Source organism: Colias philodice, chromosome 20 (genome assembly GCF_061535455.1).
Source record: "Colias philodice isolate Cphi_HAF_F1 chromosome 20, ilColPhil1 Martin Lab GWU primary, whole genome shotgun sequence".
Lineage (NCBI taxonomy): Eukaryota > Metazoa > Arthropoda > Insecta > Lepidoptera > Pieridae > Colias > Colias philodice.
The window spans coordinates 8241164-8264895 of NC_143105.1; the positions used below are offsets into that span (position 1 = coordinate 8241164).

Sequence of the window (23732 nt, forward strand, 5' to 3'; positions counted from 1 at the left end):
TTTTGATAAAAGATTCACGATTCACAATCCCAATAGCGATTTAAAGTAAATTTTAGTAATACTATGCGCCTAGTGGAAATGCAGAGCAACAGAATTCCTATCGTAAAGATTGCTTTTCCTAACAGTCAGGCGTAAGAAAATAAATATGTCTAAGCAGTAAGCACTAAATATAAGGGTGCAATTATATTGTTAATGTAACAATACAATAAAATAAAAAGCGCTGACTGAAGCGGAAATTAAATCTTTTCCAATACGCACAGTTTTACGTTCAAATAAACTTTACTACGAGTGTTTTCTTTATTGATGAGATTAGACTATGGAATGGGCTTTTTTTTATTTTAACCACTTCCCTAAAATATACGTTTATATCGGTATAATTTACGTATTAGAATGTTAACAATAAAATAAAGTAAAGACAATATTGTGTTAAACTGTTTGCTAACTATTAACACGAGGAAGTGTAAGTAGACCTACTCAATTATCGCTGTCACTTAGCATTCGCTTTGCACTCGTAATAAGAAAATTTATTCACACGCAGATGTTACGCATTTTGGCGCGTCGCCAACTTCTGTTTACTTTTAATGCTGCAACTGGAAATCTGTGTCACTTTTACAAAAAGGTTTATACTATTTTTAGTTGTGATGCAATCCAATTTATTACACATAGTTAAAGGATGCGCTCTACATTTATATTTTTTAATAAGTAATTTTCTTGGTGTCGAGATTTCATGTTTCCTTTTTTTACATGACTGTTGATTCATGTAAACAAATGATTTTTAAAGGAATCACAATCCATTATTTTTCAATAGATAATATTATAAATTATTTTTTCATTAATTCGGTTGATAATAGACTATAGAAGATAAATACGTCCGCGTCAGTACAATTTCATTTAAAACCGAAATTAACGATAAAGTATAAGCTAGAAAAGCAAAAAAAGCGCTTCCATACTTACATATCCATTGACTTTGAAGAATGATCTTCGGTTTACGCTGGAAATAAATTTATTTTAGTATTTAGTAGGAAATTAATTGCGCCACAAAACATAGCAGGGGATGAAGATGGATTTACGCCTTATTGGATGGATTTCATTGTAGGTGCTTAGGATTTGAATGACTCATTTCCGTTAAGGTAATAAAATATAAGGGCCGGTGTAAATTCTTTAGCGAATTATTTGTTTTCTTTTGGTTGTTCCAGAAAATTCTGTTTAATGTTCTGGAAAGTCACACTTATAATTTCGTCTTTAAATTATTGCGACAGTAAACTGCTTTATTAATTTTCCTTAATTTATTCACAATGTTTCAAATAATAAAAATTCCACAATTAGATAAGTGATATTTATTTTAAAGGCGATTTAAAGTGACAAACTATTTAAAATTTTATAAAAGTACTAAGTATTAATTATTTTGCGTTACACAATTAACGACATTTTAATCATTACAACAATACGTTGTTAAGAATCACAACAATCGCAAATCTGAAAGAAGTTCCCAAACGACGCAACTAGAACAAAACTAAAAAATCAAAAGTAAACAATAGATCTATTTCAGTTAAGAACTACTACAATTTCATTTAGGACAAGGGAACAACGTGTAATTATTGCATCAACGAATCTATTTTTAGGCCACTCGGTGGGAGAGGCTGGGATATTTATGATTAGAATCAAACGCAGTTTCTATTGCGAAATGTTATTGTGGAGCTAGTAACTAGGTTCTAAATCTAGTTTAAGTTAGATAATATGAAATTTCGGCTTGGTAGCTTAGTAGGTTATAACTTGCGCAGGCATCAAGGCGAAAGGTTATAGTTTATTTAGGTTATAGGTCAACACTATTCCACTAGAAAGGGATTAGGACAAAGGCTAAATATTTGAAGAATGAAAATTTTGTAATTAGAGTATTTTCTGCTATAATTTTCATAGGTATGTGCGTAGTAACATAATTATTAAGAATGTTCTAAAAAGAAATTACAATGTAATCCACTATATTCCTTAAAAAAATAAGGTAGAAAGAACGCTCGTAGGCATTACATTTATAAATTAATTCACATATATTTTAAACATCCGTAAAAGCACATAATAAATTTAAATCCGAAATAAATCTACCGTATTCGAGGACACTCTCAAATATTAAAGGCGCAGAAAATCTGGAGTGCAGTTTAGATTACTTTTCAGTTTTGTCAACCGTCAAAATGTATTTTCGTATTTTCAAGCATCACTAGAGGGTTGGTTTCTTTTTGTTAAGCGTGTCCTTTTTTCCCGCCCTATTCCTTATTTCGGGTTGTTAATATTCATAAGTAAATTGCTGGGATGATCTGTTATGGATGCTGCATTATAATGCCTTTTACGTGGATTACTTGAGCACAATGTAAAAGTAATTTGAGTCGAGTTTTAAGCTAAGGTTTGAGTTCGTTTCTTTTGTGATGTCCTGCTATTACTTGGTAAGTAGCGTGTATTCATGTTGAAAGATTCGTTCTTTTAATTGATAGGTAGGATATAAATTTGTAAATATAGGGATAGATTGACTATATTAGAAAGGAGAATAAAAATGTGCAGTTTAGCAATTAGCAATCCGATATGATAAAACCTTTCCTTTTAAAACCACTCCTAAATTAGTACCTATACAAATTAAAAATTTAATTATTTGTTAAACTTACACAGTAAGTTATTACTTATATTTATTTTAATGTTACAAATAAACGCACTTTATTAGTTTAAAATAAATAAACTATGTACTATTTATTCTTATAAGCAAATGAACTAGCATATTAATTATTGTACTTTGAATCGAATGAAATCAGCGTGTTAAACAGAAATTCACACAGTATTTTTGATAAAGATATTTTCCTCGGAATCATTGAAACTACTCATAAAGAAGAATTTCTATCAAGAATCAGTTTACGAAAGTACCAAGGTAGAAGGTAGTACAATACCTAGTTAATTCAATGGATCCATTAAGGGGCCGTTCAAGTATTACGTGAGCAGATTTCTTACCATTTTTTACCCCCCCGCCCCCCTTGTCATCAAAAGTAAGCAAAGCACTTACCCCCTCCCCCTATGCTTACGTAAACATTTTTAGTAATAAATGTTTTTTTTATATTGTTATTTTTAAAATAGGAAAATTCATGAAAATATTAGGTTTAACTGTTACACATAGAGTAAATGACAAAAAAATATAATCAGAAATAAAGAACATAACTAACATAAAGAATATTTTCGGAACACATTAACAGTCTTCAGTCCATGAAACCTGAATCCATGATTCTAAGTTATCGATGACATTGGATTGCTGCTCAGTGTTGTGAGTCTGCTCACTTTCCCGATTTTGGAATGTGTATGTCACTCTCATCGAGCCATTCAACATCTTTGTGCTCTAAATTTTGAATAATGCACATCAGTTAAAACAGAAAAACCTTAAATAACTAACAATGACGTAATCATCATCTAGACCCCCCCACCCCCCATGTCATCCAAAATAAGCAAAACAGAGACCCCCCCGCCCCCCCTTGGTGCTTACGTAATACTTGAACGGCCCCTAACATCTTGTAAAGATATTATCAAGGTATTACGATATTCACAAAAAGTATCACAAAACACATCATTGACAAGACGCAAATGTAAAATCCGAAGTGCTCAAACACATCTATAATATCAAAGCCATACCTCGCTCATTTAAATATTCCTTCTCACCCCAACCTGGGGTCCTAAGATACTGTAAAAAGAAAATGTCATCCCATTGTAGATGCCCACTTGTAGCGACGGAGCAATCACCCGAGACGTTGGAAAAAAGGAGCTAGAATCAGAAAAAAGGACAAAAATTATAATGCAAAAAGTAAAATATGGGAGGGAGCTTGGTAAATGGAAATCGCGGGCTGGATATGCGACGGATAATGAAGTGGGCCTCGTTACGGAATACCACCGGTATTTTAACGTGTATCAAACAAAAGCTAGAAAAATTTGGAAGTTCACAACGGTATGCTTGCTAGACCAGAAGTGTTAGGAATAGGGTTGGTGACACGGTACGATAATTTTTTTTCAAACTCCAACTTTAACATTTATTCATTCAATTTAACTTCTTCTAGAAGCACTTTTGAATTGTCGTAACATAGTTTTACCAATAATCATTTTATTTTCATCATAACCGAATTTGATAACACTCGATAGAGCAAGATTGCGAAGCAATCGATAGTTGGTAGAGATGAAGAACAGAGAAACGATAGTTTTTTAGTAAATAGGTACAAAAGTCAAGTACATTCTATTTTCTACTCGTTTGTTTGTTGTTTTAATAATAATGTTCAAAGTAATGTACGATTCTGACCTAGTGGCAAACTGTCTAATTAGCTCCAATTTGACCAATCAACCATATACACTCATAATGAACTCAGCAGCGTAAATAAGAATCCAGAATATTAAAAAAATATTTATCAGCATTACATATCTACAATTCACAAATTATCATCAACTGATACTTCTTAGTCTAGGTTTATTTCCAAAATGCGTGTTATGACTTGTTTCACAGCATTCATAAACAAAGGCATCCTTTGGCAAGTTAAATGTAAACAATAAACATCGTATCATCAAGTTTATAAAATGACCTATCTACTATAAATTACCAAATGCAATTTTTAGCCTTATTCATTTTATTTTATATACCCATTACAATACTATTTTGCTGAAACGACAAAAAGTTTTGACCTCACGTCACACTGAATAGAAAATAAATGATGAAACGACACTTTAGAATCTTCATATTTTTTCCATCAAATAATATCGTCTTGACTCAAATGATCGACATCACTTACTACGATTAAAATTGTACATAACCAGCGCTTATACGGTATACCCCAAATGTTGGTATGTCTGATTTGGCGTCGTAATAAAAGGATAAAAAGTATATCAGCACAAAGCACTCTGCATTCGATGTTAAAGGTTGTAGAGGAAGCCAAGCGAGAGGTTTTTGTGGGAAAACTCGAGGAAAACGGATCGAAAATAGAGTAGAAAAAATCGAGACATCTCTAGATGCGACGGTCTCAAGTCTCGAACCTTGAAGTTTTGTGTGGACGCTTTTACACTGGAGCAGTGGAAATGATCTTGAAATGGAATTAAATTCAGAGGTTTTTTGTGTATTTTATTTATTTGTTTAGTATTATGTTTCAGATCCTCTAAACCACGTTAGAATAGGAATATTTTCTATTCTTTAGGTATTTTAATTTCTTCGATTTTGTACATAGCAGAACGAAACTGTACTAAAATAATTTTCTTTAGTTCAATAATAATATTTAAAATATATAAAAGGAAGCAATTGTTTTCAATAATTTAGAATAAGTTTCATTATTTTACATTTAAATTTCCGTAAAATTAAAAATTAAGAAAGTTTAACTGACCATCGTTACACCATGTTACACGTTACACACAATACAGCGAGTTACACATCGGTGTAACAGAGTCCCGAAGCTTTGTTTCACGTCGCCCGCCGTATCGTATCATTAACTCGAAGTGGATGAGGTTTTTTGACTTTTTAACGTTAATTCTTTTTTTATTTATGAAAAACGGGTGTCACTGCATCTTTGAGATTTTGAGAGGCGTCGCGCGAACGCTCAATATCGCTGATGGTATTAATTAGAAAGATTTTTTAATACCTCAAGTATGTTTTGACGCCAATTTTTTTCCTGTTTTTCAAGACCTTTGTTCGCGAACAGAATTCGTTATTCAGTTATGAATTATTTCTATTGTAATTTGTTCTTGTCTTTGTTACTAATTATTGGTCTTGTCATTTGAAAGTAAAAATTAGCTATGTTTCCATTACGATAACATTTTTTTTGTATGTTATCTTTTTCAAAACTGTCGTCGAAAACGAAACCGAAAACTATCAAAATCCAGATTGATTTTAAACATTGCTAACATTCCTTTAATTTCTACAGATTAAATAAGACTATGTTTACTTTTTCTTTAACATGAATTAAAAATTTGTGTCCATTTGGAGAAATGAATGTATAGTATAATACTATACACATAATGTGACTATATGAGACTCTCTCTGTCATGGGAATGACCACATACAATAGAAACTCGATCGTTATGGTACACCGGAGCATATGAAATTTCTAACCGAGCATTGTAATTTAATGTTTTTGAGACGATTTCTTGCAATTATTTTAACGTTTTCGTGTTGAAAATGTGTGCACTATTAGCAATGAAGAATGGGTGGTAATTTATTTTGGATTTTGACTGAATATTAGTAATTAGAAGAACTTTTTATCGGGATTAATGAATTATAGTAATACATGGGTTAACAAAGTTTTAGTAGGCTCTTGTTGTGGTCTTATGTTTTTTGTTTTAATTTAATATACTTAATATATACTTAATATAACTTGTAAAAGATGTTATACAAATGTGTGCATCAATTTTATTTTAAACTCCGTCTATTAGTTGCTGAGATTAGCGCAACTAAACAAACAAACGATCATTTCAGCTTAAATTATTAGTATAGATACAATATAATATTAAATTCCTGCTCTACATCTGTATATCTTGTAAGAAATCAAATCCAAGACTTCTCTCAAGAAAATTCACGACACATTACCAGGGGGAGTTTTAATTTCAAATATGCATGAATTACAGGAATGAAGTAATCCAATAAAACATTTTGACAAAAGAATCTCCTCCGATTTCATTATGATTCGTATCTGTATGTTCGTATGAAATACGTTCATTTCTTATTTAATATTACTTTGCAATTGTATTTGGAATTTATGTTTCCTTTGATGGGATTGTTAAAATCAAATACTTACAGCCAGTTTTGGGGATATTATTAAATTCGACATTGTTGATTTAAATGTTGAACACTACAAAAATGTTATAAATAGTAATTAGACAGATTATAGAAAATAGTTTTCATCGTTTCCCTTGTGTTTCTCATAAAAGTGTAAAATCTATAGTTATATTATAAAGATGAAGGGGTTGTTTGAACGTGCTACTATCGGTTACTACTGATCCGATTTGAATAATTCTTTCGGTGTTAGATAGCCCAATAGTCGAGGAAGGCGATGGGCTATATGTATATCATCTCGCTAAGACCAAAAAGAGTGGTGCACTACGGTAAAACCGCGGAGCACAGCTAGTTTTTTAGAAATATCGAGTTAAAACTGTACAAATTTTATTTAAATTGTCACTGATTTTTTTCAAGTCGTGTAACTGTAAATGGAAGACCTCCTGAAAAACAGTTCTTACTATCTTAGGAGCCTGGGTCACTCTAATTTGTAAATTTTTTTATTTAATTAAGAACATCAATCGCATAATGGATGTTTCTTCAAAAACATGTACTTGTCTGATTTCAATACTCCATGTGGTTACTTATTCTATGCAAACATTTTATTATCTTATACATTTTACAATAAAACGTAGGCAGATTACGAGCGCACTTCTTTATTCGCATATAAACCGTTTAAAGCTCAGACTGCGTAAAATATTTTCATAACAAATGTGTTACCTTATGTTTATTGTCTATAAATTTCAACGTGTTACCATATCAACACATGTCGTAAAAATATTAACTTTGTACATGATTTTTTAACGATATACCAGTATATGAAGGTAATAAAGTACTTGATTGAAATTCCTGATTACGTTAATAAGGTTATAAGTTTGTTAATTGGCAACTTTATATTCAATAAAATAGATGCTATAGATATCTAAAGAAAAACACTAACCAAACGTTATGAAAAGGTACCTACTAAGAGTATGCTCTTGTAAACGACGTTAACTAACGTTGTCAACATTTTCGATTCAAATGACATCAATTAAAACACGATCTATTGTCATAAAAAAATAGTATGAAAATAATATTAGGATACTAGCTTCCGCCCGCGACTCCGTCGGCGCGGAAAAATTAAGATTTTTTTTTCTACGTATTTTTACAGAATAAAGAGTATACCATTTTATGCCCAGGATAATAAGGTATAATTATACCAATTTTCATCGCAATCGAACTGTTAGTTTTCACGTGATGCCTGAACATACAGACAGACAGACAAAATTTTTTGTAATCACATTGGGTCTGGTATGGATCCAGTAACACCCCCTGCTATTTTTTCAATATTTTCAATGTACAGAATTGACCCTTCTACAGATTTATTGTGTGTATAGATTACTCATAAATGATTCGTCTTGGGCCGTAGAATAGGTCGGTAAAAGAAGGTAGGTATATAAAAAAGTAAATAAAAAGTTAATAAATATACTTACTACCTATTATACAAGCCACAGGTATATAATGTAGTCCTATCTCAGTAGAAAAGAAAGCTTTTTGCTAAATGTTAATAATTATATTGTTATTAGATTCAATTATTTTTAACACACAACAACATTTGGAAGAAATCATGAAATTTTAATAAATAGGCATTACATATATGGCTTTTACACACGAATATAAACGCACCCCTGTAGCATTATTGTAATCTGAACAATAAAAAAAAACATTAAATTTAAGACCAACGATTTTTTTATATCGGGAGATGGAAAACGCGTTTCATATCAGTTGTTAAAATAAGCGTTGGATTTAGTTATGTAGTCATTAAATTTAGACTCGTTATGTCGTCGTATATGTCTATATAGAAATATTTGTTTTATTGTTACATATTTAGGTCCACATTTAAGTAATTGTGAGATTTATCTTTTTTATAATTTTATAATCTATACTTAATTTTATAAAGCTGAAGAGTTTGTTTGTTTGTTTGTATGTTTGAACGCGTTAGTCTCAGGAACTACTGACGTCCGATTTGAAAAATTCTTTCGGAGTCAGATAGCCCATTTATCGACGAAGGCTATAGGCTAGGTATATAATATCATCCCGTTAAGAGTTAAGACCAACAGGAGCGGAGCAATGCGGATGAAACCGCGGGACAGCTAGTGTAGTATAAAAATGATTATTGTACATATTTGTAGGGTAAGAAAAACTACCTTTCAGTATAATAATATTTCTTCTATATCTATGCAAAGTACATAATATTATAAATTTCCGAAGGATCGTTATATTGTAACAAATTGCACTTTTCTTTTTGACCAACACCTTTTATTATGCCCTGAAAGATTATTTGCTTACTTACATTTTTCAAAACAAAAAACAATAAAAAATAAATTAGATTTACACTCACCTTTCTATCTTATTTCTCTTTTATATCACAGTAATTTGGGCTTATCTTTAAATGCCCAACAAAATCGAACGTTAAAAGAAAATGGCGGCGTTCGAATTTTAAAAAGCAAGATGTAAAAGGGCGCGTAAAATTTTTCAAGTAACTTTTTTATTGTTAAAAAGATGAGCGATTGTAAGGTTTGTTATAATTCAAGATAAGCGAAACATTTTATTTTTATTGCAATTCTTTGTTATACAATCGAATGGAATAAACTGTTATAAGGCGTTGTAAAAAGTAGACATTGTTCAATTAAATCTGTTGTATATAGTATATATTATCTGTGATAGTATGTAGATTGTAGATACATTTTTTGTTGTAGTAAACTTTCGATCCATCTAATATTGGTTTTAATTTGACCAGGAATATTGAGATACTTACACAGAATAAGTTTTTTCATGTAGGTATGTTAATTGTTATTGTCATTTAGGATCAATCATGACTTACTATCTTATACTAGAAGATCTTTCCTGGATACGTAAAAAAAAAATAATAATCCTAAGTATATATTTTTTTCATATCAAAACATGGCACTATTATTATAGTGGGGTAAAATTATTAACGTGACAGGCAAATATATTCAAAATGGCGCATTTAACGTTCCTGTAAAATAAAAATAATTTTAATACCACCATAAAATTAACGCAATGCATCTCTAATCTTGCATTATTTTATTATCCGTTCCTCATTAGTCACTTTAACAGTCAATAAATGTCGGTACATTAACAATGACGTCATAAACTTCCAGAAAATTCTTTTTTATGACTTATTAGACAGACGCGTGCGCATGTTAATTCGATCGTTTATGAAAAATCGAGTTATTTTACGATGTTCAGATAAAAGCTGGTTATTATCGAGTTTAGTGGTAATTGGACATTTTAATACTGAGAATAAAAATTATGGGGATTGTTAAAGGTAATGGTTTGATGTTTAGTGTATCTGATTTATTTCGCATTGTTTGTTTGGCTTTGATTTGAGATTTTTTCCTTGCGGTTTTTTTTACAGTGTTTATGTAATGAAGAATGTTTATAGTTAACTAGCTGCTCCCCGCGGTTTCACCCCCGTGGCTCCACTCCTGTTGGTCGTAGCGTGTTCATATATAGCCTTTAGCCTTCCTCGATAAATGAGCTATCTAACACCGAATGACATATTCTGAAACTAAATTAGAAAAATGGAAGAAAATGTAAATATACATACTTCACACGTCTTGATACCAAGGAAACGATAACATAATAAAGATGAAGTTAACAGTTAATATGTACGTGGATTTATAGAAATCAGCTGAAAAACGTCAAACAATAATAGCATATTAAACACTTGACCGTAATTTGAAGCTTACTTATTGAGAAGGTACCTAGCTTTTTCCGCCTATTTTCCCTCTCTTTCTCGTTGTATATATGCTATCTCTCTCGCACACGGCACACCTCCCACCAGGTGGCGCGGCCGGCGCACGATAATGTGCAGGCGCTTGATCTTCTTCATTGGCGTCTAGCTTCCGCCGCGAGAAGGTTGTCTACAAGACTACAACCTTGGTGCTATTAAGTATTAAGTATTGCTTAAAGCAAGTGCTAAAAGTGTTAAAAAGTGTATCCCGTCGGATCGGTACAGTGAGTTATTTTTACATCTATTCTAATAATATTTTACTTAAAAATGAGTAAAAATCTTTAAAGTCAACGGTATAATCGTTGGACTTTATTTAAAATGCTGAGGTTTTTAATGAATCCTTCAGCAATAGTTTATTTTTCAATATGCTTAAATACTTAATAGCATGAATAAAGATATTTAAAATTAACGATACAACCGTTACATTTTACTTGAAATAGTAACTTTTCTTTTGAAATATTTCATTATGCAATATGTACTAATTAATATTTGAATTTTTAATACTGTGAGTAAAGCTATTTTAACGGTGTTACCGTTCGGCTTTACTCGAATCGTTAATATTACTTTTGTGATTATTTGATATTACTAGATATATCAAATACCCTCTCTTGTATATAGATATTTTTAATATTTTATTTCATTTTTAATAATGTGTTTTTATTACAAGGGTACAAGTGAATTTTTCGTGGAAAAATTACAATTAATACTTAGTATGGATATGAGCCAACTCAAAGCTTTACAGGCATACAATCCATTGCTACGACTTTATTACATTGTCGTTATCGCTAGGAACGGTTCGGAATTCCTATCATAGTTTATTACTAAAAATTATCGAACGAGATGAGTCAGCTCCAAGAAGTCACGACATGTCAGAACACGTTGTGATATTATTTTATAAATCGTACGGGAGTTACCGCTCAACTGAATAATGATGGAATTCGCTCATGTATAGTAGATACGTACCATGAATGTTCCACACATTCAAAACTATCCGTAGTCTATACGTGTCCTTTTATGAGTATTATTCTGATCCGTTTTTATGTGAAAATAGACATATTACACACGGCTAATTTGATTGAAAATTACGTTTCCTATGTTCAAATGATGCAACTTTTTTGTTAAAACGAGTAAGTACCAAAAAATTTTACAATTAAATTCTTTGGTTTACTGAACTTGTGCTGAAAGGGTTATCGTATAATAATTATCGAGATATCTTAATATAATTAATTAGATTTAGATACACTTATTTCAAAGGATTTACAATTCACTTCTAACGTTTTAGAATAATATTATAAACTTGTACACCTTGACAAAAAGTAAAAAATTGCGGGTGAGTGGAGATTATTTTGTGCAATTAAATATTATAACGTCCTACGACGGTATGGTTGCGTTCGTAAGGAATGTTAACGGATATAAAGCAACTAAATGTTACATCGATTGCATGAACAAAAATAAATATGAATCGAAGTTCATTTTAAAATTTAGTGAATTGATTTGAATTATGAATTTATTAAATGTCGCTAACATTGGAAAATAAGTTAAAGGACCTTGTTAATTGCTATATTATTTAAATGATTATTTACTGCTATTTTTATATTAGCACTAAGGTGTATTCTTGCTCGAAGCAGAATACATAAATGTGGCCACTACTCCTCGCAGGGGTTAGCCAGGTCAAATTCACCCTCGCAGGGTGTCTCTTAAGCATTTTTTGGCAGGCCCTACTTATTTCTAGTTACAAACATCCCTCGCGCAGCTGTCGCTCGCAGGGAAATGGTGCAAATATATATCGGCCCTCGCGGGGCTTTGATTACAATCGTCCCTCACGGAAAAGATGGTGCGAATATATATCAGCCCTCGCGGGGCTTTGATTACAACCGTCCCTCATGGAGAAATGGTGCAAATATATATCAGCCCTCGCGGGGCTTTGATTACAACAGTACCTCACGGAGACATGGTGCAAATATATATCAGCCTTCGCGGGGCTTTGATAACAACCGTCCCCACGGGGAAATGGTGCAAATATATATCAGCCCTCGCGGGGCTTTAATGGCGATTGGTGCAAATATACAAAGGATTGATCATTAAAATGATCATAGATATTTGCTTTTGTCAACGAGGACCCACGAAAGAAGTTTTGGATATGACCGTATCGGATCTTCACTCTTCTAAGGTAGGTAGAAAAAGGTTTTGAAATCTACTTCACAGTGGGCAGTATAGTAAATGACCTAATAAATACAATAAAGGTTAGATACGTCAAATAATGGGCGCATGAAATTGATACTTCGTATCCTAAAAGTTTACGCTTCAGGAATCAGGAAACCACCATTGGTTTACCAATTATGGAAATTGGAATTGAACAAATTGTATTTACCAATGCAAAGCCTAATCACAACAAAGGAAGGCGAGTCGGATCAAATATCATCTCGCAGATGATTTGTGGCGGTGGTTTCGAGGATTGTCACCAAGCCTTGTGTCAACGGTATGTTTGGTATCGTAATTAAATGGCACTAGCCGACCAATTTTCATATACAAACATCGGAAGAGATTTTTTAATCGCAAAGCGATTGAATGTAACAAATGACGATTGATTACGTATAGTTGACCTCTCATAGGCCTATTTTAGTTGCCCGGTCTTGTAGGCAATTTATTTGACTCGTTTTTCAACCCATTTGACCTCATTATTGCACCCATGAGACTTTTCTTCGGGGCTCAAACAATAAATCGCTGAGGGATTAGGATAATCGTTTGTTAGACAAGTTTTTTGTCATCCCACCAGGATTATTATATTGTATAATAAAGTTATATACAACTATTAACGTAAAACGTTTAAGTACTCAACGAATGCTGAGAATACTGACTGTTGAGTTACATAGGATAGAGGATAAATAACGGAAAGTCAATCTTTCCAAACAAAAGCCTCTTATTATTAGATATTACTTGGAACCCCTACCCTTAACGAGAAAGCTCTGCCAAATGACTTCTCATTTCTTTGCTTTGAGGGGGGGGGGGGCAATAAATGAAATGTACAGGCTATACGGCTTTTAAAATATAAGTCTGGTAATCGAACTAAACCTTGCTGGTTTAGTTCTTGCTATATCGCTATCCGTGCCTGCTTCTCGTGTTTACGGGTGAATTAAGTTTATCAATAGTCATAAATGCAATGCTATTCAGAGGATATACTGCATTTAAAACATGACAAAGTCTGGTAAGCGAACTAAACTTTGCTAGTTTAGTTCTTGCTATATCGCTGTCCGTGGCTGCCTCGCGTGTTTACGGATGAATAAAGTAATGTCCTGTCTTCGCATCCACAGCTAACTGTCCTATACTGTCATAATCTTAACACAGATTCATTCGACATAGCTCCCCACGAGCTCAGTTCTTCATTTTTGCACTCGCACAACTGTGGACAACACAAGAGCAATGCCTCCATTGGTAGCAGTCACAATCAAGGGATAACTAACCTTAGGCTAGCCATATTACGGATGTTGGAACAACCGACTATATTCAGGGCAATTTTCTTTGTTCAGTGTAACGTTTAGACTGTCGTAGCATTCCTACGGAACAAAGATGGGATCAGATCTGCATCCTTAATGCAGTTAATCGAAAGGAGATACTTTCAGACGACGATAGTATTCAAAACCCACCATATTCCTTAACATAATAATGCATAGTTAAGCTTATAATCTCTCTTGCCATTATGTCAGTTAGAGACCTGAACGACGCGATAGAGTACCGCTATTTCAGTAGTAGTAACACCTAGAAGGGTGAAGGTATTCTGGAAAGCGGAACTGAAGGCCCGGTCAGCAGCATCAGCCACCTAATAGACAGTGTTCAGTGCTGCACCACTATAATCTGCAAAATGACTCTGACGGTATGAAAATGTGGAGTACATTTTCAAAATATCAAATGATATAGTTGGAATAAAAATCCTATTTGCCTCCGTCTATCCAAAAGACATACGGAGTAGCTAGTAGCAGTTGGTTGAATTAGAATAAAGTAACTATAGTTAAAATCCTTTGTTACTGACTGGATAAATTTGGCTCTTTTCCTATCTGACGTTCATATAGCTGTTGACTGCCTAGTGTTGTGCACAAACACTATTATTATAAACTAGCGGTCCGCCCCGGCTTCGCTCGTGGTACTTACGTTTTCTCTACATAAAAACCATCCTCGTACTTCAAGGAATATAAAAAGAATTATCGAAATCGGTTCAGCCGTTCTCGAGTTATGCGCTTACCAACACATTTTGCGATTCATTTTTATATAAGTATAAGAATAAGAAGATAAGTCACGTTATGTAGTCCCAAGGCTTTCGGTATATAAGTTCTGATGTAAATCATAATTATATCTTAAAACCGAATTGATTAAAAGTAACGTACTTGGCTGTAGTAATTGCAGTTTTGGGACACAGATAAGCTCATTATCATTTTAGTCTCTTAAGTTCAGTATATTTGTTTCCAGTACAGAGTTTATGACCTATCAGTTTTAAATAAATAATTCATGCATTGTACTGAAAGTACTAGCCATGTTTAGATTATGATTGGTGGCGTTGGCTCTAAACATTAATAGATACCGCACGGTTTGGTTGGATGTTAAAAATCTGTATTATAATTAAAACCGTTTACCTGTTTTGATATTTTATTGCCTTATTCAAGGGGTGACCTTTTAAATTTATTTCTGACCCCAAAAGTAAGGACCAAGTTCTCTTCTTGTCCGCTTGTAGCAGGTTGGGTTAAAACTGTGTGAGTTGAGACAGGTGGTAATTCTATGTTAAGATGATTCAATTGTGCTTCTACAGAGTTCTAATTGAATAAATAAAGGTTTGAGTTTGAGGTATTTTTGCCTCGTCGGGATCAGCTGTTGCTTCATTTTGTAAGTAACATCTAAATGCGTAATTGAAAGTCGTTACTGGCGCTTTCGCAGATTTACGCTAAAGATAGTGAAAATTGTAGTAACTTTAACTTTTCAAGCCCAAAAGGTTAACTAAGGTACGCTTGAACCAATCTCATAAGTTCTAATACTTTTAATCATTATGATTAACTTTTTGGTTCTTATTTGATTAACTTTTCATCTGGGATTGTTAATATAAATAATATAAAAATTTGTGTGATTTATTGGTATACTATCTGCACACCTTACTCTTTCAAATAAAGAAATAAGTAATTACTTATGTACCTATTCAAATTCACATTGGCGTCCATATATTGTACACCAGGTGGGTAACAAACAGGTCTCAATAAGTAAGCTTCAAATTACGGTCAAGTGTTTAATAGCTGTGTTTTACCTGAAAATAAAACACATATTAAATACTTACCTATATTTGAAGCTTACACTTAACGTCCACCTGTTGAGGATTTCGACTCAATGAAGAAGATCAAGCGCCTGCACATTATCGTGCGCCGGCCGCGCCACCTGGTGGGAGGTGTGCCGTGTGCGAGAGAGATAGCATATATACAACGAGAAAGAGAGGGAAAATAGGCGGAAAAAGCTAGGTACCTTCTCAATAAGTAAGCTTCAAATATAGGTAAGTATTTAATATGTGTTTTATTTTCAGGTAAAACACAGCTATTCAAAAAAGAAGTTATTTTATTGATCTATGAATCCGAATGATGTTAAAACTGAATGTTGCCAGCTATAAAAGGAGAGATTAGCCGAAATCCCTACGACTTGACCGTAAATAATAGTATGAAATATTATGTTACGATATAAAAAACGACCATACATGATGCATTATTTCTTTACTTTAACGCCGATTTTAGTGAGCATTATAATATAATAGAAATAAAATCAACAACGTAACAATATATTTATTATTTATGTTTCAACATAGGTAATGTGCAGTCCATACCATACTTATATACATATTTTGTGTAATTTCTGCGTCGATATCTATCTTCTTGCAATATATAAAAGTCTCTTTAGTTACCGTACTCCTCCGAAACGGCTGGACCGATTCTCATGCAATTTCGTGCGCCTATTGGCTGGATCTGAGAATTAGCCAACATCTAATATTCTCGAATCAATAAACAACATTTGCCGGCACAGCTATTACATGTATAAGTACAATCAACGATACATCTCAAATAAATAATAGACGTTTACATAAGCAAAGAGAACAATGTGTTTTTATGACAACGCGCTCAGCGCAGCCATTTTTTATAGTGATGTGACACGCGTCGATACCGCTCGATACATTTTACGATTGCATTTAATTTATTTGTTCGATCGTAAACGTCATGTGGAGCATCGATGCTCTCCGTTTGAAGATTATTATTCGTTACCCACGCGGTTTTTAACGATGCTATTACGAGATTGCGTCGTGACGATTCTGTGTGCCATAACTGTCCGTCTCACTTGACTTTGTTATGATATGAATTTATTTAAAAAACGGGCACTTCGTTTCTTTTTGTTTTTGCAGGACTCATGTTTATCTGGTTTATTTCAAACATGTGGATGATAACTCCCAATGAATAAAGAAAGGAATAAATAAATACAAACATGTCGACGTTGCATCCATCATGTAGTCCATTTTATGTACATACATTTAATATAAACCAACTCAAATAATCAGCTGTATAATATGATATAAGCAAAGATAATGTATTACTATACAAGTATGCATTACATAAAATATAGTGATGTACGTATGGTATACGAATAATATCGATAAAAATATCGCCACAATGTCCCACCACTATTCGCTCAAATGAAAAATTTTACAATTCCAAGACATACTTTGTCAATACCAATATTACCTCTAGTTATCTATAAAGCGTTCTCGTTTTAACGATATCGATATAGAATTCATAGTTTCGGCAATAAAACCCAGAATGCCGGGATAAAATCTTCAAGTCGATAGATCTTTTTATCGTCAAATGAAACGTCAGAATTGTCTTCGTAACTACATTGTTAGCTTAATAATATTTAGTTTAGATTTTAAATTTTACTTGAATTAACGTTTAAAATAGTTTATCTCCAGTAGTGATAATTTTTGGTTTAAAAATTTTGTTTTTACATGTGGTTTCCCTATCTATCTAAGTCTTAAAAATCGGTAGGATTTTATTTGTTTCATAGAAAATGTCTAACACTCTTACCAAAAAGGATCTTTAACGTATCCGTACAATTTGTCTATTCTCTCTACCTTTCTCGAGCAAAATACAATTTTTAAAAGAATCTTATCAATTTACCTAAATCAATTTTATTTCATAAATCTTAAATAACACAATTCTCTTTGATCACAGACTAAATATTAATATTCCAATATAAAATGCGCATAAGCAGACGATCATTGTGTTCACGGAAAAAGTATTGCGAAATTAAATATAACTAATTTCACGACTCCTTTCATAAAACCTCTTTTCTTGAGCAAATAGCCTGCTCGATCGAATTCTGTTTTAGGGAGATTAGACTCTATGTATGAGGGAGAAGGATTCAAATTTATTTGATTCAAATAAGCAGCATTTGGGTCGGTATTGAGTGAAAATTATCCACCCCAATCCCTTTGAACCGATTTGTCGTGTGTCTATTGTAGGTTCAAAGGTATTTTTTTGCTTATTATTACGCTTGTTTGGTTCTTGCAAGCATTGTTTACCTGTAGGATACAAATGTGTATACGGTTGAGAAGGAATATTTGATTTAAATGTACTTATAGCATTGATTTTTATGGGACATGTGAAATTACTTCATGTATATATCAATGTGTGTGTTATTTGTCATTTCAACACCTTACCATACCGTACCACCATAGGTTATATTTAAATCCATAATTTTCACTATTATATCTGGTCTTAGATCATTAATTATGTCAATAATTATTAATACTCAATTTTGTTTTACTGCAGTCTTTATTACATTCTGCTACCATTAATTTATAGTTTAATTCAGCAGTTATTTGTGTAGTACATGGTACGGAAAAGAAAATATTTTATTACTGTTACCTGATGTTATCATAAAATATGCATAACAATCTTCAGAAAATAACAATCCTTTGAACTCGAAAGCGTACCATTTGCTGAGTAAACAAATATTTGGAAACGATACCTCCATTTGAAACGATGTTTATCTACTTCGCCATATTTATTTATTGTATCATCAGAAACTATTCGATTTTATTACAGAGTTCAATACAAAACTCCAATCACAGTTTCTCAAATTTGCATTTTATCTGCTCCCTATTTGAATTCAAAATTGCATGCAACCTCCAGGGAAGGAATCTTGCCAACTTAATTTAGCTTTTTATTTACTCTCAAAGTATATGCAAATGTAGATGATTTCCCGCCTTTCTTGTTAAGATAATCAGGTGATATCTCTCCCTGTCTGTTACGTTTGTCCCTGTATATGTTTGTTTCATTTTTTCGGTATCAGAGAAAGTAATTTGTCGGGTGCGTTTTCAATTTAGAAACGAAATTAGGTATAATAAAATTATACAGTTCACCGCTAACGTTTCGATCTGAATGATATCTTTTAAGAGGATTTCTTTCTAATTTTATTTGTTGAGGGGAGCGTTTTACCTGTGATGTCATTAAATTTGGTTTTATGTGTGTCATGCCATTGTATTTTTACCATCTGTTAGATTTTGTATAGATAATCCATTCGTAAGTTTCGTCTGTATGTCTACCGTATTATCAGTATTATGTTTATTCGATTTAATATACTTCTAGCACAGACTAATAATAATATACTACGTGTTGTTTTTTTATATAAAAAACACAAGGTAATAATCCTAAGGTTATAAATTTTACCGACGCAGACTCAATATTTCTCAACTACGTTTATTATCACAGTTATTAATTATCTTCACTAGAAACAAAATAAAGCTAAGAGATGCATTTCACATAATATATTTATCTGATGTTCTTGATTTGTTTTACGTCCAATTAGAAGACCTTTTTAAGTCTTTAATTGGAGATGCAAAAATCTAATCACTAAGAACTCGCTAAGAAGTTGAATAATAAATATAATGAAACCCTACAATTGCTACTAAATAAATAAACCTAAATCGCAATAAACTCCATCACCACCTACTTTTATGACTTAGAAGTGTACTTGATCTAGAAAGCTAAAATAAACACTATATGCATTAGGTTTTACTTCGTTAAAAGCGTTGTAACACTTGAATAGTTTTACTATTGCGAAATTATATTAGTCTTTACGATGTTATAGATGGACTTAAACATCACTACATAGTATAAAACAAAGTCGCTTTCTCTGACCCTATGTCCCTTTGTATGATTAAATCTTTAAAACTACGCAACGGATTTGGATGCGGTTTTTTTAAATAGATAGAGTGATTCAAGAGGAAGGTTTTAGTATATATAATTTATTGGGTTTTAGACAAAGCGGGCGAAGCCGCGGGCGGTAAGCTAGTAAATGAATAAAAATAAGCTCAAGTCAGTATTACAGAAAATAAATTCCGTACAAATTATGAAACACACAAGAAATGTTAATATTAAAACAAAAAAACACTGAATATTAATGAGAAGATTACATGAATAAATGAAAAAATTGTACGCCATGAAATGACAATCGCTTTTTTTCAAACACAGAAAAAAACATCTCTGTAACTAAGTCGATTTCCAATTGAAAAATGGTATTTTTCATCAAATCTCAACTATGTATACAATTATTATAAAGTTGAAGAGTTTGTTTGTTTGTTTATTTGAACGCGCTAATCTCGGGAACTACTGGTCCGATTTGCAAAATTCTTCCGGTGTTATATAGCCCATTTATCTAGGAAGGCTATAGGCTATAATATTATATCATTTTTATTTTATTTTTTTATTAGGTAAATTTCATATTCCTATTACGAATTTCAATTGTGAATTCAAATGCCAATATCATTCCTATAGTTCATGTCTCCACTAAAAATCTAATCTCTACTATCACAGCACACGCGTAATTCGCAACCCCTTATAATAAAAACACCATTCGAATTATCCTAACAATAAAACCGACAAGTGTATCACTCTCTTGAATTACTTTTAATATCGTTTGGTACGTTACGATATATCGTATCGTAATGTCGGATATGAAAATGGTAAAACTCTTTTTATTTTCTTCAATATTATTATTTTCTTAAATTATTATATTTATTTTCTTAAACATCCTAAAATAATGAAAACTAAAATAAATATGTGCATCCTATCCTACTAATATTAAAATGCGAAAGTTTGTGAAGGTGTGTGTTTGTTACTCTTTCACGCAAATACCACTGAACCGATTACAATGAAATTTAGCACACATATAGAGGGTAACTTGGATTAACACATAGTTTTATCCCGGAAATCCCACGGGAACGGAAACTATGCTGGTTTTTCTTTGAAAACGCGGGCGAAGCCGCGGACGGAAAGCTAGTACGACTTATTTATATTACGTACTAGGCTACGTAAGAAGTTCCGGCAACTATGAGACATGCAATGTAAATAAAATATCGTGTTCCTTTAAAAATTTAATTATTAAGGAATGCTCTTCACTATAATAAAGCTTTACATTCCATACGATGAATCATATAAATTTAAAAATTAAAACTAGAGTACAAAACACGGGCACAAATAGATGTGTTAATTACTAAGTCTATCACAAATTATTGGGGTAGAAATAACTTTTGATTACATTAAACAAAATTCTTACAAACTGCACCATAACTTCCATAATATTTGTAAGGTAATGAAACAAGAGTGATTCATGCAACTTATTAGAGTCGTAATAAAATCGTATCGCATTCGTTTCGTCACTATAAAAGTACTCTACGACTCACGTACTAAACTTTATGAGGGCATTGTTTTATTAATATCTATAAAAAGTGCTTCCAAGTAAACCGTTTGAGTTTCAGTGTTTACAGACTCTAGATGCACTAAGTTTATTGGTCTCACTAACTTGTAAAATTAAATTATATTCGTGTTGTTTTGGTGCATTTGCCTGCATTTCTTTATTACAATCATTAAGGAACTTTTGAGTTATGTTAATGAATATTTTAATGATGATGTAGAGCTATTATTTACAGTTATACTAATGAAGTTTATTTTTACTAGTCCACGTTAATATATTGTATTACTAGCTTTCCACCCGCGGCTTCGCCCGCTTTGTCTAAAACATAATAAATTATATACTAAAACCTTCCTCTTGAATCACTCTATCTATTAAAAAAACCGCATCAAAATCCGTTGCGTATTTTTAAAGATTTAAGCATACATAGGGACATGGGGACAGAGAAAGCGACTTTGTTTTATACTATGTAGTCATCATCATCATCATCATCATCATCAGCCCATATACGTTCCCACTGCTGGGACACGGGCCTCCTATGAGGGTACAGGCCATAATCCACCACGCTGGCCAAGTGCGTGTTGGCGGATGACACATGTCGTCGAACTTTCTTTTTTTTTTTAATTCTTCGACATGTCGGTTTCCTCACGATGTTTTCCTTCACCGTTCGAGCAGTAGTGATGTTACAACATGCGCAGATAAATTGAAAAATCAATTTATTTCCTGCGCGCTCGCCTGGTCTCGAACCCCGGACTTATCGATTCGAAGTCCGAGGTCTCACCACTGAGCCACCACTGCTCTGCTTGTTTTATACTATGTAGTGATTAATAGGAAGGCAATTGTCTGTCTTATTACTACGTTATAGCGTCTGAACCACTAAACATAAATTACTTCTACAACTACAACTATTATTAATTATTATGAATTAAAATTACTTCAAATCTACGATAGAATAATACCACAAAAATAGAACAATATTAGCAATTGACAAAAGTCATGTAAACTTACTACATTAGGTATCAGGAACATTTTTACCAGCGAAGCCGTGAACAGAAATCTATTTTTGTGTAAAAATTTAAGTCTTTTACAATTTCGTTTTTTTTTACATATTATTTTATCATTTCAGACGGATGCCGTTCTACCGCAATGTACAGACGATAAAGGATCTTCAGAAAGCTCAATATTCTCATCAATAATACCAGACAAGCTCTCCGGGTCCATTTGTACTGCTGTCCTCTTCATGCTTGGATGGAAACTATTGTCAAATAAACGGTGAACAAAATGCCATAAATTTGTATCTAATTTTTAAGTATACTCTCGTCTGTTATTATATATATCACATTTGTAGAGAGTCAATTAATCGGGACCTTGTATAGGTCCCGGAACAACCCCAAATTGTATCTTGTATGAATAAGTATTGAATATTATAATCACAGATTTAGAATGTTCTAGATATTTTGGAAGAGGACAGGTCAATTGTTGTTTATGTTTTTACAATATAGTAGCTTACGTGTGCAAATAAATCTGATACTATAATATGAATGAACGATTCTCTAATACTTAATATTATTCACATCAAATCCAAGATAATATCAAATTCAATACATTCGTCATTAATCGTCTTCGTCAGACTTCATGTTAAAGTGAAAATATGATCATTTTGTAATCTAAGTCGAGCAGAGAAATTTCATGAATTCACTATATACCAAAATATAGATGAATATTTTAATCTGTGATTATAATATAGCATTGGCAGTTATTTGTATAAAAACTGATATGCCCATGTAATTATGTAGAGATACTGTACAAAATGTTAATAAATCAAAACCTATATATATATATATATATATATATTTATCCCTCAAACAAACAGCCGTCCTCTGAAGACAAAAATGCATTTAAACTGGCGTCCACCTGCTTTTGGCGTCCGAATACTGGACGCCACTTTGATAGCCAGTGGCATTCACGTCCTATTGGTCCTGACAAACCGTAGGACAAATATCGATAGATGCCAAAATATCGCTTAAATGGCTGCAATAATATATTAAAAAGTTCGAGAAAAAATCTTAGCGCAGATGAGGCGCTGCTGTCGCGCGTATATTTACAGTCGTATAACTCGGAGATTTCCTGACTCCGACTCCGCGTATTTGGCGTCCACAACTGCGACGTTGCCAGCTCGTTCGCACCGATAGATCACAATCATAATATTTACCACTGACTGCAATTATAACAATATATTCGCCGTAGGAGGTGTACGCGTTGCGTATCATTAGGAGCCCGAGTTTATTTAAAAACTTTTAAAAAGTCGGTGAAAATACAAAAAAAAATTACGTGCAGTTATTGAATTTTTTTTTAAGAATACTTGAGGCGTGATCTACAATCGATATAGAAGCCAAAAATATAGTT

The 23732-nt window shown here is 32.6% G+C and overlaps 1 protein-coding gene across 1 annotated transcript in view; it reads left to right on the forward strand.

Annotated features, from left to right (window-relative positions):
* LOC149479581 (uncharacterized) overlaps positions 1 to 23164 on the forward strand; it is a 103223-nt gene extending 80059 nt beyond the window's left edge. Inside the window, exon 3 of the mRNA XM_089708116.1 lies at positions 22453 to 23164. Coding sequence (XP_089564242.1) covers positions 22453 to 22602 — 150 coding nt within the window. The 3' untranslated portion in view covers positions 22603 to 23164. The remainder of the gene's footprint in view (positions 1 to 22452) is intronic.
* The last annotated feature ends 568 nt before the right edge of the window (positions 23165 to 23732 follow it).